Consider the following 15,756-nt stretch of genomic DNA (forward strand, 5'->3'; position numbering starts at 1 on the left):
GGGGCTTGCAAGGGCCCAGATAGATCCGGGATGGGCTTGTGATGTGGAGAAACTGCAGGCAGAGGCCGAAGGGCATGCTTTGCACTCCAGCGGACGAAAACGACCATCAAACGGGTGGCTTTAAATGGCGTGCCTACGAGTGGATGATTGCGGGCCAACGGTAATGGAGATATACCAGACAAATCTGAATCACTGTGACACCGCGCAGTAACTGTTGTGGCATTATACGATAGAACTTCGTGCAACTTCTCAGCCATCAGCCGATATCAACAGTCTGAGTTTTCAACAAAGTGCTTGAGCAACTGTTAATCTCTCGGTTACTAGAATTTTCAAACTAGCAATATAATATATAACTTCCAGTATGGCTTTAGACAGCGTTGTAGTAACTTGATTGCATTGACTGAATTAATCGACTCTATTGCTAATGAAATTGAGGAAAAAAATTTGCTGACGTCATTTTTCTGGATTTAAAAAAAACGTTTGATACACTAGATCACTCCATTTTGTTAGGAAAATTAAAATGTTATGGTATAAGGGGTTTAGCCAATGATCTAATTCTCAGCTATTTGTCGAACAGAGTTCAATGCGTGTCTATCGGAAATGTGGCTAGCTCATATAGAGGCATCGAAATAGGAATTCCGCAGGGCAGCAATATTGGTCCATTGCTATTCTTACTTTATATAAACAATTTGAGAAGGCTTAATTTAAAAGGTATACATCGTCTTTTTGCAGATGATACTGCCTTGTTTTATCCAAACACCAGCTGTAGTGGTATTGTACGAGATGTAAGATGATTTATTTATTTTTTTTTTGACGGGCTGATAGGACTGCAGCTTATAGCTTAAGGGATCTCGGTCCGTCCCGCGAGGCAAAATTTGCAACATCGGACGAATTAGCGACTGTCTGACAAGTAAACACCGGTCCTCGGGAGGAGGACTAATTTTTGCGCCTGTTTATCTCGAAGTGTGTAACGTCAAGTCCTCTATTTTATCTAGTCCAAGGTATCCTGCTCCTAACAATGGGTGCTAAGTCGTCTGTGATGCAATTAAAACTTCGCATTGATTCCGCTTCTGTCTTCTTTCTGATCTCCTCTTGGGTCTCCTAGGCCTGAAGCAGATCAATCGACTATTAAGTAAATCAGGGAGCGCTGTAAACCGTAATGTCCACGAATATTAAATTCCCTCCAGCTGTTCTACCAGTTCTGTATTAATGATTGTTTATATGGTTGTTGCATCAGGTTGAATTATCATGTTGCAAAACCACTATGCTTGTTTAATATAGTGTAAGAACAACTGTGCTGTTTCATGTCTATCTTATAACAGAAGTCGATTATCCCTATTCTAGTCAATATACGTATTCATTACATTATGGACCAGACAAATAATCAATATTTTTTATTATTACGCTGAATAGCTAGACGAGTGAAGGTATTTTAGGGTTGCACAAAAAGAATCTCTGTCCATAAAGGACATAAGGAACATATACCCCATAAAGTTTGCTCGAACCGATTGTCCGCCTGGTTCGACTCGAACATACCACACCGACTCGAAAGAGCTGCTTATCATTTCTGAGAGCCGGTGTGCTTGGTCGAGTTAAATAATCAAGTCCTGAATAATTAACTATCTCTTGGGTGCCAGTTCTGCATTCGTTTTCTGAGCTAGCCTTATACCTAAGCTGATCAACTCTGACGAAAAAATCCGGATTCCTTGCAGCCACGAAGCGTAATCGTTCACCACAGTCAGGTAGATTGTTCGTATGGTGCACGGATTTTTTCGACATAGTTGGTCAGCTTACTCATACCCAACGTCAAAAAAGTCGACAACTAACAGGGTCAACATGTCCCCCACCCAAGCGAAATGATCTATTTGCAAGTAGGAGTACCAGCCAAGAAGACTTCCGAACCAATGAGAATGGACCATGCTAATCGAAGGCCACATGCCCTGCGCCATCTCGTACTGTTCCGGAAATTTGATGCTTGTTAGTGCTACTCACAGATTTCATTTTAATGGTAGTAAGTAAGTGTCTCATTCCTTTTTGTAAAACTCGCTTACCGCTGCTCATCTCTTCCGGTATTACGATGCCGTCGGTCGACCGACTCATAGAAGAGATCTCTTTCATCGAACTCTAAATATCCGTCGGAGCTCGTATATGAGACGCTCAAGGAGTTCTACTAGCTCGAATATAAATTATCTGAAGCTAAAAAGATGTTGCATATAATTTTAGAAAAAATCCCTTATCCTATCATCAACTAAGGCTGTCTGTCGATTCTAATGCAGAAATGTCAATGATGTGAACATCAAGAATACATCAGACAACCCTTAATGACCCCCTTCGACAATGGTTTGGCCTTTACCAAGCCGTAACGCGGGTGGCGGCGTGAAAACTAGGGGCTGAGAACAGCTTGAAGCAACATCTGATGTTGCTCCAAATGTATGTGATAACCAATACTGACTTGTATAGTTCGATCGAGCCAAGTTTGCATACCTTACATAACTAGACACACTGTTCTCCATTCACCCACAATTGTTGTGTGATTATTTATAAATCAACAAAAAACATCAACGAAGATAATAAAATCACAGATAAAACGAATCTATTGTGTTGTACATTTTGTCCAATTTGTGTTCGGAAAGCCGCACCTGTGGCAAACTCTAAGGCTCAATCTTAAGATAAAATTGTTAGATTCTTAACCGCTTGAAGCGTTAGGAAACTAGCAATTGAATCTTGAGATGGAGCCTTAGGATTTACCACCGACCTTCACACAGTTAAGAAAAGCCATAAGAAAAAAAAGTAGCAGCGCCTAAATATCTACAGAAAGAAGCTGCAATTTGATGCATTAAGTCTAATACCTTCCCGTTTGTTTTAGCATGCTCGGAGGAGAGCTTTTTCAACGCATTCAGGAACGTCAGGATGGTCCCTTCACGGAAAGAGGTAAATATAATGAAACTGATTACCTTAGATGTTCGTATGTTTGGTTCATAGCTGACTTTGGGCTGCTTTTGTCAGATTGATCGCTGTCCTTAAAATGTTCGCCATATTTTACAATCAAATTACAGACTGTATTATCGGATCAGTAAAGGGTTCAGAATTGAACAGGCGTTTCTTATTCATTTTCCAAATCTATCTGTTTACATTAACTGATTCATTTCATGCTTAGAGGTGCTGCAGTCTTCGACGCATGAACGAAGTTACTAACAAGGTATTGCCCAGAAGTTTTCAATGTTGTCAATCCACACGTAACCGTTCCATATATAGAACCGCCACAAAACAGTCAAATATTGGTTTTGTATTTGTAACTCTCCACCATCACTCAATCTTCCACTTGTGGCTGCTATTATAACTTGTTTGCATATAGTTCACATTCCGATGTTATTACCTCTTCTCCTAAGGGTGTTTGCCCTGCATTTTTCTCATCAATGTTTTTTTTTCTTTCTCTCTTCCCACTTCACTTCCCACTTTCGGCCAACCCTCCCCGACCTCCGTATGTGAATTCTCAATGGATTACTCATCCTGCTCCTCCTGCAACTGCCCCAAAATTGCCCCACTCCCTCCGAACGCAACAGAAGCTGCCCAGATAATGCATGAAATCTGTGTCGCTGTTAAATATTTGCACGATTCCAATATCGCACACCGGGACCTCAAGCCGGAGAATCTACTGTACACCTCGCCCCACCCGAACGCGATACTGAAACTGACCGATTTTGGCTTCTCGAAGGAAACGTTCGTCAAGGACACACTGCAGACACCCTGCTACACGCCGTACTATGTCGCACCGGAAGTGCTCGGTCCGGAAAAATACGATAAGAGCTGTGATATTTGGTCATTGGGAGTAATCATGTACATTCTGTAAGTATCGATGCTTGACTTTTGCCGTGTATAGGAGCTTATATTAATCAAGCTTGTCACTAACCCACACTGCCCCATCTCTTGTAGATTGTGCGGTTTTCCCCCGTTCTATAGTAACCATGGGTTGGCAATCTCGCCCGGAATGAAAACCCGCATCCGGACCGGTCAGTATGACTTCCCCAACCCAGAGTGGCAAAACGTGAGCCAAGCGGCTAAAGATCTCATCAAGGGTATGCTCAGTGTTGAACCAGAGAAACGTCTCACAATCGACCAGGTCATGAGGAATCCGTGGGTTCGGGTAAGTCTTACAATTTCCCATACGACTCGAGAATTGTTGATTCTAACTTCAGCTCTATTTCATCTAAGCTCTACACGGAGGTACCACAAACGCCACTGCATACGGGACGTGTGTTAAAAGAAGGCGAGGAAACCTGGCCGGAAGTACAGGAGGAAATGACACGGTCGCTGGCCAATATGCGTGTGGATTACGATCAGGTACGCAATATGTTTTTGCACAAGACAGCAAAATCGTTTACACATTCTCTTCTTGTTTGTCAGATGCATATTAAGAACTTGGACAGTTCGAACAACGCTCTGCTCAACAAGCGAAGAAAACGGGGCGAAGATAAGATGAAAGACTAGACAATTTTTCCTATCTGCCGGGTTCCGAGCTGAAGAAAGCCATACAACAAATACCGTTACACTTGTTCAACATTTCCATCGAAATTTAACCATAATAGCTGGCGCGCAAATAGTGTCCTCGCGGTGACACTTTGTTATGCCCCTTTGCACTTAGGCACTACCCCAAATAGAAGTATGGTTAGTCCTTTGGGCGTATTTTTGCTCCATACAATACTTCTTCGATTGAGCAATCGAAGAACCAAACAGACGATCCGCGAACCTTATTTGAAACTGCGGAGATAGATGTTGTATAGATATAGCCATTATATTTAGACGTAGCAGACAAACCTATCCTAGAACAAGGTGTGTAAAGCGTTTGAAGTAGTTTCGAACAAAACCCAGGGAGAGTTCAGAAGTTTTTAACAACTGTAAAGTGAATTTAGGTAAAGTGACGATAGTAGAACCGGTAGAACCAGATATGGCCAAAAATTTAAGCAACATAAAAAGCAGGATCCGTTCCTGTATGTATGAGGGCTGTTAATTCATCATTTTAAATTATCAGATCAGTAAGATTCTGTCTGAATATGTTTTCCCTTTACGTATTTTATGATTTATCAGTTTCACTATTTTACAACAACTTTTTAGTTGGCTTAACTAAGTTTTAAATAATTGATAAGTAACAAAATCACAATACGTAGACCGGATTTATGTTCAGTTAAGGAAGAAAATAGCATCACTGTAATATTTATAGTAGCTTGAGTTTTAACCCAGAGGCAATCAAAATAACATTCTTCCTTTCTTTTGCGTTTTAAGACGAAAGAATCCAGAGTAGTTTTATGAAGCTATCATCGACTCTTGAAGCGATCGTTAACATAACTCGAACAGTATAGCGTCCCAAGCCAAACTACTAGTAGAAAATCTCCCCCTACTCCAACACATGTCAATAAACAATTATATAGCATCAAAACAAAGAACAACACTCGGTTGTACACAATTAATGTGACATTCAATATAAGACAAATAGAATAGCTGTTAAAAATCGCGATTGCAACGAAACTTTCCGTTCCGAAAATGAAACAGTTGTGTGAAACAAGCCTTTCAACGCTCGCCGCGAGCTAAACTACAGTTATTGAACTTATGTATAAAACATTAGTCCATCCAGTTCCGACACATAAAAATCCACATACACACATATTCAGAGTTTTATTGGATGGTTGAAAGAATTGTATTTGGCTGGGAGGTACGAGCTTAGTTTTAGGGTGTTATTTTTAAAATTATATTATGAAACTACCAGTAATAGCAGTTACAAGCATTAGTTGTATATAATCGGAAATGGTTGGAGTTGGACCTAGTTTGTATGGGAATGGTAAAAGATGTATCTATTTGACTTGCGTTTCCTGTCCACCCAAGCAAACGGTAAAACGATATCCACTTTCGGCCAAAGTGTCATTGGAATGTTTAGCGCCGTACTATTAATTACTTAAATATGCGTTTGAGAACAATACGACACAACTATTACATTCACTCTAGTTGCATAAACTAATTCGAAAAACAACAATCAACACAACATTATTTATCGGATAAGCTAATGAAATAGAAACATCACGTTAACTGACTGGTTGAAAAAGTGCTATATCCTGGTCGTTTATTTTTTCCTTCAAAGGGTTACGGAAATAAATTGTTAAATCTGTAGACACTAGCATGCAGTCAGGACCGTTGTATATCATTGATGACACTTCCTTTATTTCGATTAGCACAAATTTGATGCGTCTGTAGTATCTGCTGTAAAGCGCGACCGAGATAATAACGATTCAAAACTAGAGATTTTATTCTAAGCCTTATGTCTTTTAGTCTGAGCTTAAACTGATATACATATTCTTCAGTTTCTGTTACCACCACAGGACACTTTTTTCACTACCACCTTTTTCTCCTGCCCATGGCCCTCAGCAACCGAGTAGGGAAACTCCGGTATTCCATGACATGCCGCTCCGTATTCACCCAGCTTTGTCGCAACCACGATACCACCGACAAAGCTAGGATAGTGCTTTGTAATACGCGCCAAGGCAACTTCTCCCGCTTGCTGTGGAGACAGTCCTTGTCTTAACCCTTCAACAGCCAGTAAAGACGGCATGAACCGCATCATCACGTCACCATCGCCTGTTGCCGCCGCAGCACCTACCGAGGAATCTGCATATGCTCCCGCTCCCGGAATGGGAGAATCACCCACGCGGCCTGGTATTTTGTTTCGGGCACCGTTGGTAGATGTTCCTGCGACAACGTGGCTCGCTGTGTCGATTACTATCATACCTATGGTATCATGGTTGTAACGACCGAACTGCGGTTCGTCCGACATTTCCTGCTGCGAGTATATCTCATTCGATGAACCCATCATTAATTGATGGGAAATCGAATTTGCTGAAATCGGTTCGTATGGACCACATGACGTGGACGGAGATGGAATGACATTCTGGAAGAAAATCAAGTGGATTGTCAGCGACAAAAAAAACAATTCTGTATAGAAAATTACCTCCCAAAAATTCGGTTGACAGTGATTGTTCTGCCACTCCTGCCACATGCCTTTGGAACGATCCGTCTGCAGAGACTCTCTAGAAAATCCCATCATAACGGCGAATTCCGTTGCCTGGTCTCCTACCAACATCGTGTGCTTGGTATTTTCCAATACATGCCGTGCCACGGCAATGGCATGTTTGATTTCTCTTAGCGCAGCCACCGCCCCAACGTTCATTGTCGTACCATCCATTACCATTGCGTCCAATGTGGTTTCACCATTCTCGTCTGGACTCCCACCGTAACCTACCGTTCCATCGCACTGCTCGCGCTCGCAAACGCTACATCCTTCGACTAGGGCATCCAGTGCAGTAAACTCGCCCACCGTCAGCGATTGATGAGCTATAACAGATAACATCTGATCTGGTTCAGTGGAATAGATACTATAGGAACCTACCTCGCAGAGTAGCATTTGTGAAAGCCCAGGTGTTAATCACCAACGGAAGAGCATGTTCGCTCAGATTCACCTGTAAGATCACCGAAAATACCAACAAACACAAACCAGCCGTATGTTTCAGCGACGCCATCCCACTCACTGCTAGGTTGGACTTCTCAGTGTTATCATCAAAAGTAGGTTGATAACACAGGCAGAGCTGCTGGTGGGCTGTGAAGCTTCGCTAAATTTATTTTATGGACATTATCACTTGATTCAACTATACGTTTCTGAGTAAGATAATGCCATCAAGTAACTTTATTTCGAATGTCATTATACTGATTGACATCAACGTTATGTTAAACAGTAGATTTAATTACAGAAATTTTAAAGCAAATTAAAACGTCATTGTATTTGCGTGAGTTGCACACAGACTATGGTTCCGATTGTTTCAAGTACAAAAATATTTATAAATAGTCGGGGGGAAGGGGAGGAGTTGCTTCTCTAATCTTCCGGTCATCACATCACATGCTTTGGTATTCTTAGTATGTATAACAAACATGAAGATGTGACACAAGGCGCCAAGAGCGCACTAAAATCCTGTCAATCCTATTTTTCATTGGATTGTCTGCTCTAAATATATCGCCAGGGGACCATTCATAAATGATATCGGATATTGACAATAGGCGAAGAGCGTCACGTAACGAGGTAAAAACTTAAAATGAATTTTAGACGTATCAGCGGATCAGGGATAAAAAAAACCGAGGGTCTGCCCCAAAGGGAAGAAGAGCGTGTCCAGATAAGAATAAGAAGAGTGGCAGATTTGACAAGCGCAAAACAGATTCAAGATAATCTGCATAAGGTGCATGCATGTGTGTACAATAATATTGGTGGCAAACGCCTTGAGAACCTCAAAAAGGCTGAAAGCACTAGTTTCTATATTCAAAACATTGTTTTAATTAATTTCGATTTTAACAACTTCTTTTTTCTGGAAGTAAAGCAGTATTTACGCAATATAGATGTTGCCAATTGTAAAACCCAAACTCTCGCTTTACGTATGCTTGTACCTTATCTGGTATCATCTTGAGTTTTCACGTCATTTGCAGTTTTACAAGACCATAATTTGATGTTGGAACGGTCTATCCCTGAGAATCATCATAGAAAGGGCAATCCCTCGAAAAAAACAAACAACATTGTTTATGAATGGCCCCCAAACAAAGAATATTCCATAACGAATATCCCCCGAAGTTCCCCCTGGGTCGTGCAAAACTGAGAAGCAACATCAATTTAGGCACAGATAGCAGACGTCCATTTATTTTCATTTTTTTGTTTTGTCTTTGCATTTGTTTCTCTTGCTACGATGTGTGCGGCTCGGTGCGGGAGAGCGTGACGGCCAAGGAAACGGAAAGCTAGTGGCCCAAACAGATCAGGAACAGGAGGAAGGACTGCGAACAGGGAAACAGACAACAGATGAGAAATCGTTTACTTATTTATTATATCTACGATACTAATCACAATTGTTTTGCTTTTCTTGTTTCGTTTCAGCAAACCAAAATCTATACAGACTAGTACATATGAACAGTTAGGCTTTGTAGGTTCTCATCTTGACAGAGTCTAGATGGGCGGATGAACGTCTGCCAGGGGGTGGGCTGAGAAATGACAATGACACTGTACGAGATGGCGCTGGGCCTGTGCCCTTCGACTGTCATGGTCCATTCTCATTGATTCGGAAGTCTTCTTGGCTGGTTGGTAGATATGTGCTCCTACTTGCAAGTTGATCAATTCGCTTGGGTGGGGGACATGTGGATCCTACTAGTTGTCGACTCTTTTGATCGTGAGTATGAGGCTAGTTCAGGAACGGAGTGAAGGACTGGCACTTAAGAGATAGTTAATTATTCAGGACTTGTTCTGATTATTAAACTCGACCAAGCACACCGGCTCTCAGAAATGATAAGCAACCCTTTCGGGTCGGTGTGGTCTGTTCGAGTCGAACCAGGAGGTTTTAGGTTCAAGCAAACTTTATGTGGATAAATATTGCTTACGCCTTTATTGGCAGAGATTCTTTTTTCGAAATCCTAAAATACCTTCACTGGTATAGCTACTCAGGATAATAATAATAGAAAAATCAAGGGTTTGCCTGGTCCATAATGTAATGTATATTGACTAGAACAGGGATAATCGAGTTATGTTATAAGATAGAGAAGAAATAGCACAGTTGTAGGAAAAGTATTCGCGAGTAAGGACTAATACTGCTAGTATGTTTACCGTTTCAATTAATAGTCGATTGATCCGCTTCGGACCTAGGAGACAAAAAGGAGATTAGGAAGAGACAGAAGCGAATTCAATGCGAAATTTGCCAATATGACGATGACCCCAAGGCGATGGTAGGATGATTTTCCATAGGATGACAGACTAGATGACACGACGTTATACGCTCTAAACTTGCGCCAAATAGTTTGAATGTATGTATGAATGTAAGCTGGTATGTATGCCTGTATGCATGGATGTGTTGAGGAGCAATGTATCCCTGAGCAACATGGAAGGACACCTCTGAGCCGCCAAAACGCTCATGGGAAGCCGGGTGCGCGGTCATAGATGTGACCATAAAGCACTGTCAAGTGCAATGGAGAGACGGTAGGTGTACAGTTAATGCACATAGGTTACAGAAATAGGTTGTTGAGACAGCCCGATTGCACACTGATAAATAACAATAACAAATATATTTATAAATAGTTACAATTATAGTAATTTGTAATTTTGTTGAGCACGATAACATATTAGTACATATTTTGAATTAGGTCAAAGAAGGTATAGTTGATCACACTACGAGTTGGATTGCTGATCCTTTAAATGACTTGGGAGAAGAACACTGAATAATTATTGTAAGATACACACCTAAATCATAACCTTAAACTGTTTTTTTTCAGTTTGAGCTGACAAATAAATATCTGCTAACAGATGGAAATCCTTGCAACCTCCGAAAGCGTGGACCAATGGCGTTACTTCCCTTCCGAAGGAAGGCGCGACGACAGACTTTTTTCACCCCGGAAAAATCTTAGACTTCGCCTGGAATGAACCCAGACCAATTGGGGTGAGTGGCGATCACGCTTACCGAAAGCGGATTGGAATTTTCGGACTATTTGTTCCAGAATACACGTTGATTGGATCACTACTTTTATTTGCACCCGATCGTCCTGACTGTTAGTTCGCATCTGCCTTTACATAGGACCACATCGTTATTACCTTCATCCAGTTTCTCCTCTCCCATTTGCCTCTCTGTGTACAATCTATTACAGAGTTGCTATGCTGTTCTTCGAATGAACTCTTCAACAGAAAATTAGACTTCTTGTCTATCTTGACAGTGATGTTAATAATAAAAACTTTGAAGAGTATTGGCAAGATATTACAGATGGTGTTCCAACTGGGGGAACGTTATTGGAACGTGGAGGGCTGGGTCACGACAGAAAATTCTCCTTGTTTTCGTGGACCTCAGCTGGGTTTCCTTTTCCTTACGGGTGAACTGTAAATGCTTGAGCGCAATCACAATGGCCACTAGAGACGCTGACTGGTGGCGTATAAGGACCAAATGAAATGACTTGTTTCGATAACACTAAATTTACTCTTTACTAGGTTGTTGCTGTTTCGTGGTTGTCCACTACTCGAACTAGATCCTCAGCATCAGGGTAGACAGCGGTGACATGTCCCAGCTTCCAATTCAAAGGTGGCTGTGTCTTGTCGTGGGGAAGAACAACCATTTCACGACGTAGATTCGGTATCGTTCATAAATTCTTTTTCCTTGGCTGCAACGTGTTGAGGTAATCCCGTCTCCAAGCACGCCAAAAGTGTTCACGCATGAGCTGCAAATGCTGTCAACGACTCAGACGGTTGGCCTTGATGTCTTCCTTGAGGGAATGCTTCTTCTGGCAGCTGTTTACGAACCTCAAAACATATGCCGTGATGCGTTGTACTTTGCGGAAGTTGCTGAATTTAGTTACAAACGGAGAGTTCAACCTTCGCAGCTGGCGTAGCGATGACCAATTTCATCTCTGGAAGCAGCTGATCAGGAACTTCTTCTGGGTCTTCTAATTCGTAGTAGGTTGATCTAAGTAACTCGGGGCCGTTCCATCAAAGTTCGTTGTTGAATAATTGTTCCGGTAGCTGACCTCGCGATACCATACGTTAGCTGGATTGCTTCCCGAGCGAATGTAGCACCACTTGTAGTTTCCAGTGGTTCTCTGGATCTCTACCACGCGATTTCGCACAAAATCTTGCAGACGAACGGAAGGCTTCTGCAGCCAGGCCAGGACGATTGTGCTGGTCCGAGCACAATTTCTCGGAACGCAATCTGTATGGCTTGTAGTATCTTTTCCAGTAGGCGAGTTAGCAATAAAGCAGCACATAATTCCTTCTTCAGGATGGTTACCTCATGCATTGGTGCAACCTTTGAATTGAGTAGTTTCAATTATGCCGAGCCATATCGGCGGAAATACTGCGCGCGTGAAGACAGGCACCATACGCAACGGCAGAAGCATCAGCAAACCCATGAAGCTCGTAGGCCACAGCGTTCGGAAAAGTTACACATCATGGCACCTGAATGAAATTTAGGTGAGACAGTGATTCTTGCAACAGGCGCCATTGTTGTTGAAATTGTTCATTCAGGATGTCATCCTATCCTGCGTTGGTCTTCCATTTACATCAGAATCTTAGCGACCACGATCACCGGTGAGAACAATCCCAATGGATCGAAAAACCTTGCAATCTCGGAGTAGATGATCCGTTTGATCGCTGGTCGAGCCGGCGTTGACAATTGTTGATGTGGATGAGCGATGAGTAGCTGATCGTTGCATGGATCCCACAGTAAGCCAAGAAACCTTATTGCTTCGATGGCTCCATATTCCTGCAAGGTGAGCTGCTTTTCACGCTCCTCGACTGGAATTGGAGATTGTCGGGTTTCAAATTTTTCAAATTCGAACCCGACAGCTTGAAAATTGAAAAACCCGAACCTGACCCGTATAAATAAATACCATTCCCGAAATCTTCGGAACCATTTCCAAACTATTCATATAATACTCACCATATTGGGAATACTACTGATATATTCCACCATTATAATTAAACTGTTTTTCTACCATACCCATTATAGTTACCATTTGCTATACCTTCCGTGTATCCTATATTGGAGATTTGTATACTACATTGTACTTTTGTGCCAGAGGTTAATATTGCTCTGCTGGTCTTTGTTATCCGCATATCTGTTCACGCTGCTCTAAAAACCTGTAGCTTAACATGATCAAAAATCCTCGTCTTACAATATTACGGCGATAGCTCAATTGGATAAAGCAACAGTCCACTTAGCCTCAACGAAGCTCTCTTCAGAAGATTGCGTGTAACAAAATAAAATTTCATCAATCGATAGAATTGAAATGTGGAATGGGAAGACGTTTTTTCTCCACCAATATTTTATGCATCGCTAGATCTAAAATATGCATGTCACCATAATCTGTATAGTTCTTGAATGGTATGTTGTCAAAATGTATATGGAAAAAAGCATATTTTGGTATGGTGACCGTTCTTAACAACCCGTTGTTTGTATGGTTGATTATGGAAAAACTACACTGGTTATGTTCGATATTATACCAGGCAATGGTTAGTCTATTGTTGAACGTACCATATTGAAAATGGTTTTTCGACGTTTGATGCAATGGTTGGAATATGGTACAGATTTATGCGGGGACCCGACTTCGAAATTTTAAAATGTGAGAAACCCGAACCCGACCCGAGCCCGAACATTTTAAAACTGCAAAACCCGACCCGAATCCGAGAATGAACATTTTGTAAAACCCGAGCCCAACCCGAACCCGATAATTTCAAAATTTTAAAACCCGAACCCGACCCGAACTAGAAAATTTATAATTTGAGGAACCCGATCTGAACCGGATTTGTTAAAACGAGGAATCAACCAAAGATCCCGAAGATTTTTAATTTTAGGCACCCGAACTGGGTCCAAGGCTCGAACCTGAAGCAGCACCATACACGTCCAATTATATCTGCCTATGGCAAAACGAATTACTAGCAAGAGGAATTGGCGTTTATATTTGCTATTATAGAATGTCGAATTTGTAATGTTCCGATAAACTTATAAATCGTCGATATCTTGACCGGAAAGTAGGATAAATCGGCGGCTAATGCATGGGGAAACAAGAGGCATAATGATGACAGATTCAAACAACCTTCCTCGTTGCACTTAACCAAAAATTTTAATTTTTGATCGAAAATCATTCCGGCAAGAGCAGTTCTGTATAATATATTACATATATTAAATTAAGCTATGTCAATTAGCAATTCGTATTCGACAGTTTACACGACGTCACCCACGTTACTGTTTGTTACGGTCAAACTTGTGTCGAAAGGTGTCAATCAAGTGCTTGATATCACATTATTAGCAAGTACGGTATGCGCGCCAGTAGATACTCCGACATCTCCAATGAAGTTTTCGAAACGACTCTAAACCACAGACTAACAGACATAACACTCGAAAACAATGCTTCGCCCGCTTTAACGGTCATTTTAAATATATTTGTAGTTGGGACTGTGGCCACATTTGCAATTATGGCGCCACTGACATATGAACAATCATATGGGGGATAGCCCACTTGTGAATAATTGTTCCCAAACTTGAGGGGTAACCCACCAGCAAATGTGTGTTTGGGACCGTAAATAAAAGGTGGAGCTAGTGTTCTGGGAAAATTGCCGGATCGATGTTTTTTGAGGGAATTCCCTCATAGTGTTATGTCTGTTAGTTTGTGTCTAAACTTCTACAAATCTGCTCATGGTTTGAACAGAACACACAATATTTTTACGATCAATTTCTTAAAATCGTGGAAATTTTTGTATTTTCATGAAGGAATTCGGGTCATGCAACGGCCCAGCCCAGAGACAATCTGACAGCGCTTGTTTCATATATGTACCACTGATTTGATAGTGGCGCTAGTATACCATTACCATACAAGTACCACCATTGATAGATTGCCTCTACTTCCCGTAGATTTCTACTCGCTTGAACCAATATTTTCCGACAAATTTGCTTTGACTTGGTTTATTGATGTTTATCATAAAAAATAAATAGTATAAAGCTCGGGTCCGGGTTTCGGTTCCAAAAACCCAAACCCGACCATATCTACTGTACGCCACAGTCCGGTCGTTATTATGGTCGGCAAATTTCTTTCCGTGACGCTGATCTTGATTCTTGGGGTCGTCTGACTGCTGTTGGTCTATCTGGATCAGAGGTATCTAGACGTCGAAAGAATTGAAGACACTTTCTACGTTAGTTAACGGCCTGTTTCATGTATCTTGTCCTGTTTTGCGCTAGTCAGGTTGCAATCCCTAACCCTAATCCCTAACATTTTGACAGAAGTTCGGGTTAGAAAGTGACTAAGATTCGCTTCACCAAAATATGATCGAACTATTTAGTTTAATCATAAGACCCTATGGTTGAATAGTATTTCGATTGTTTTCGTATAGCTATCAAATGGTTTACAATATCAGCTTGATGTCAAAGAGAAAGTTACAGGAAATGTTATGGGCCTTTATTGTAATATTATTATTGTTGATAGCGAAACGCGAATAACTTCTGAAAAGATCGTAATAAAACAAAACAATTATGTTATTAAAACAAAATTTCCAATATCTCGAGATCTACTACATTTCAGAAAATTTTTGTTATTAGCATTTTGATTTAAAATAGCGTATTCAAAAAGAAAATTGTATTTTTGCAGATAGTAAGAATTATAAAAATATGTCAAAAGTTGATAGGAATTTTTTTTTTATTGAAAGCTTCTCCATGATCCAAATACACTTTTGCGTCTTTAAAACGATAAACATTAGATTCTTGACATTTTATAATTGGGTAACGCGAATAACTTAAAAAAAACAATCACGAATTAACTGTTTTCGTTGGAACAAAATTCCAAATATCTCGAAAACTATCGCATTTTGGAAGATTTTTGTTAAATGCATTTTGATTTAAAATGAGAGTTAGAATTATATTCTGTAATAAAATTACAGTTTTGTATGTCAATTAGCATGAAATTTAAAAACATGTATAAAGCTATTGCTAGAAAAACTTTTTTACCGATAAGTTCTCCATCATACAATCACATTCAAAATGTTTCTTTTTTCTTGAGGTTTTTATTGACAAAATATAAAAAAATAGAAAAAATGTTTTTTTTACAAATTTTTAACACAAATTTGTTTTTGTGAAAAATCCCTCCCCAAGGTTTAGGGGTTTGACGGTATTGCAAACATCATCAAGCATCAATTGCTTTAAGATGGGTACTGCATTACGCCTC

The 15,756-nt window shown here is 40.7% G+C and overlaps 2 protein-coding genes across 5 annotated transcripts in view; one reads left to right on the top strand and one right to left on the bottom strand.

Annotated features, from left to right (window-relative positions):
- The window catches only part of LOC131694215 (MAP kinase-activated protein kinase 2), a 27,365-nt gene extending 21,199 nt beyond the window's left edge, over positions 1 to 6,166 (top strand). For 3 of the 4 annotated variants that reach the window (XM_058982729.1, XM_058982728.1, XM_058982730.1), the window contains exons 4-7: positions 2,867 to 2,931; positions 3,564 to 3,846; positions 3,934 to 4,144; positions 4,213 to 6,166. In XM_058982729.1, the coding sequence (XP_058838712.1) occupies positions 2,867 to 2,931; positions 3,564 to 3,846; positions 3,934 to 4,144; positions 4,213 to 4,488 (835 nt within the window). In that variant the 3' untranslated portion in view covers positions 4,489 to 6,166. The remainder of the gene's footprint in view (positions 1 to 2,866; positions 2,932 to 3,563; positions 3,847 to 3,933; positions 4,145 to 4,212) is intronic. The other variant, XM_058982731.1, reaches the window with a different exon arrangement.
- LOC131694217 (putative N(4)-(beta-N-acetylglucosaminyl)-L-asparaginase GL17147) lies at positions 6,075 to 7,760 on the bottom strand. The gene is made up of 3 exons (XM_058982732.1): positions 7,433 to 7,760; positions 6,995 to 7,377; positions 6,075 to 6,934 (listed from the first exon to the last, which is right to left on the bottom strand). The coding sequence occupies exons 1-3, from the start codon at positions 7,560 to 7,562 to the stop codon at positions 6,347 to 6,349; spliced, it is 1,101 nt and encodes a 366-aa protein (XP_058838715.1). The 5' UTR covers positions 7,563 to 7,760; the 3' UTR covers positions 6,075 to 6,346.
- Between the last annotated feature and the right edge of the window lie 7,996 nt (positions 7,761 to 15,756).

This window comes from Topomyia yanbarensis, chromosome 3 (genome assembly GCF_030247195.1).
Source record: "Topomyia yanbarensis strain Yona2022 chromosome 3, ASM3024719v1, whole genome shotgun sequence".
Lineage (NCBI taxonomy): Eukaryota > Metazoa > Arthropoda > Insecta > Diptera > Culicidae > Topomyia > Topomyia yanbarensis.

What these genes read in the sequence shown, in the direction of transcription:
- LOC131694217 (XM_058982732.1), bottom strand. Translation starts at nt 7,562, where the DNA reads ATGGCGTCGCTGAAACATACGGCTGGTTTGTGTTTGTTGGTATTTTCG. An exon ending in CACAAATGCTACTCTGCGAG is followed by an intron (nt 7,378 to 7,432) that starts GTAGGTTCCTAT and finishes TATCTGTTATAG; the next exon opens with CTCATCAATCGCTGACGGTG. An exon ending in GTCAACCGAATTTTTGGGAG is followed by an intron (nt 6,935 to 6,994) that starts GTAATTTTCTAT and finishes ATTTTCTTCCAG; the next exon opens with AATGTCATTCCATCTCCGTC.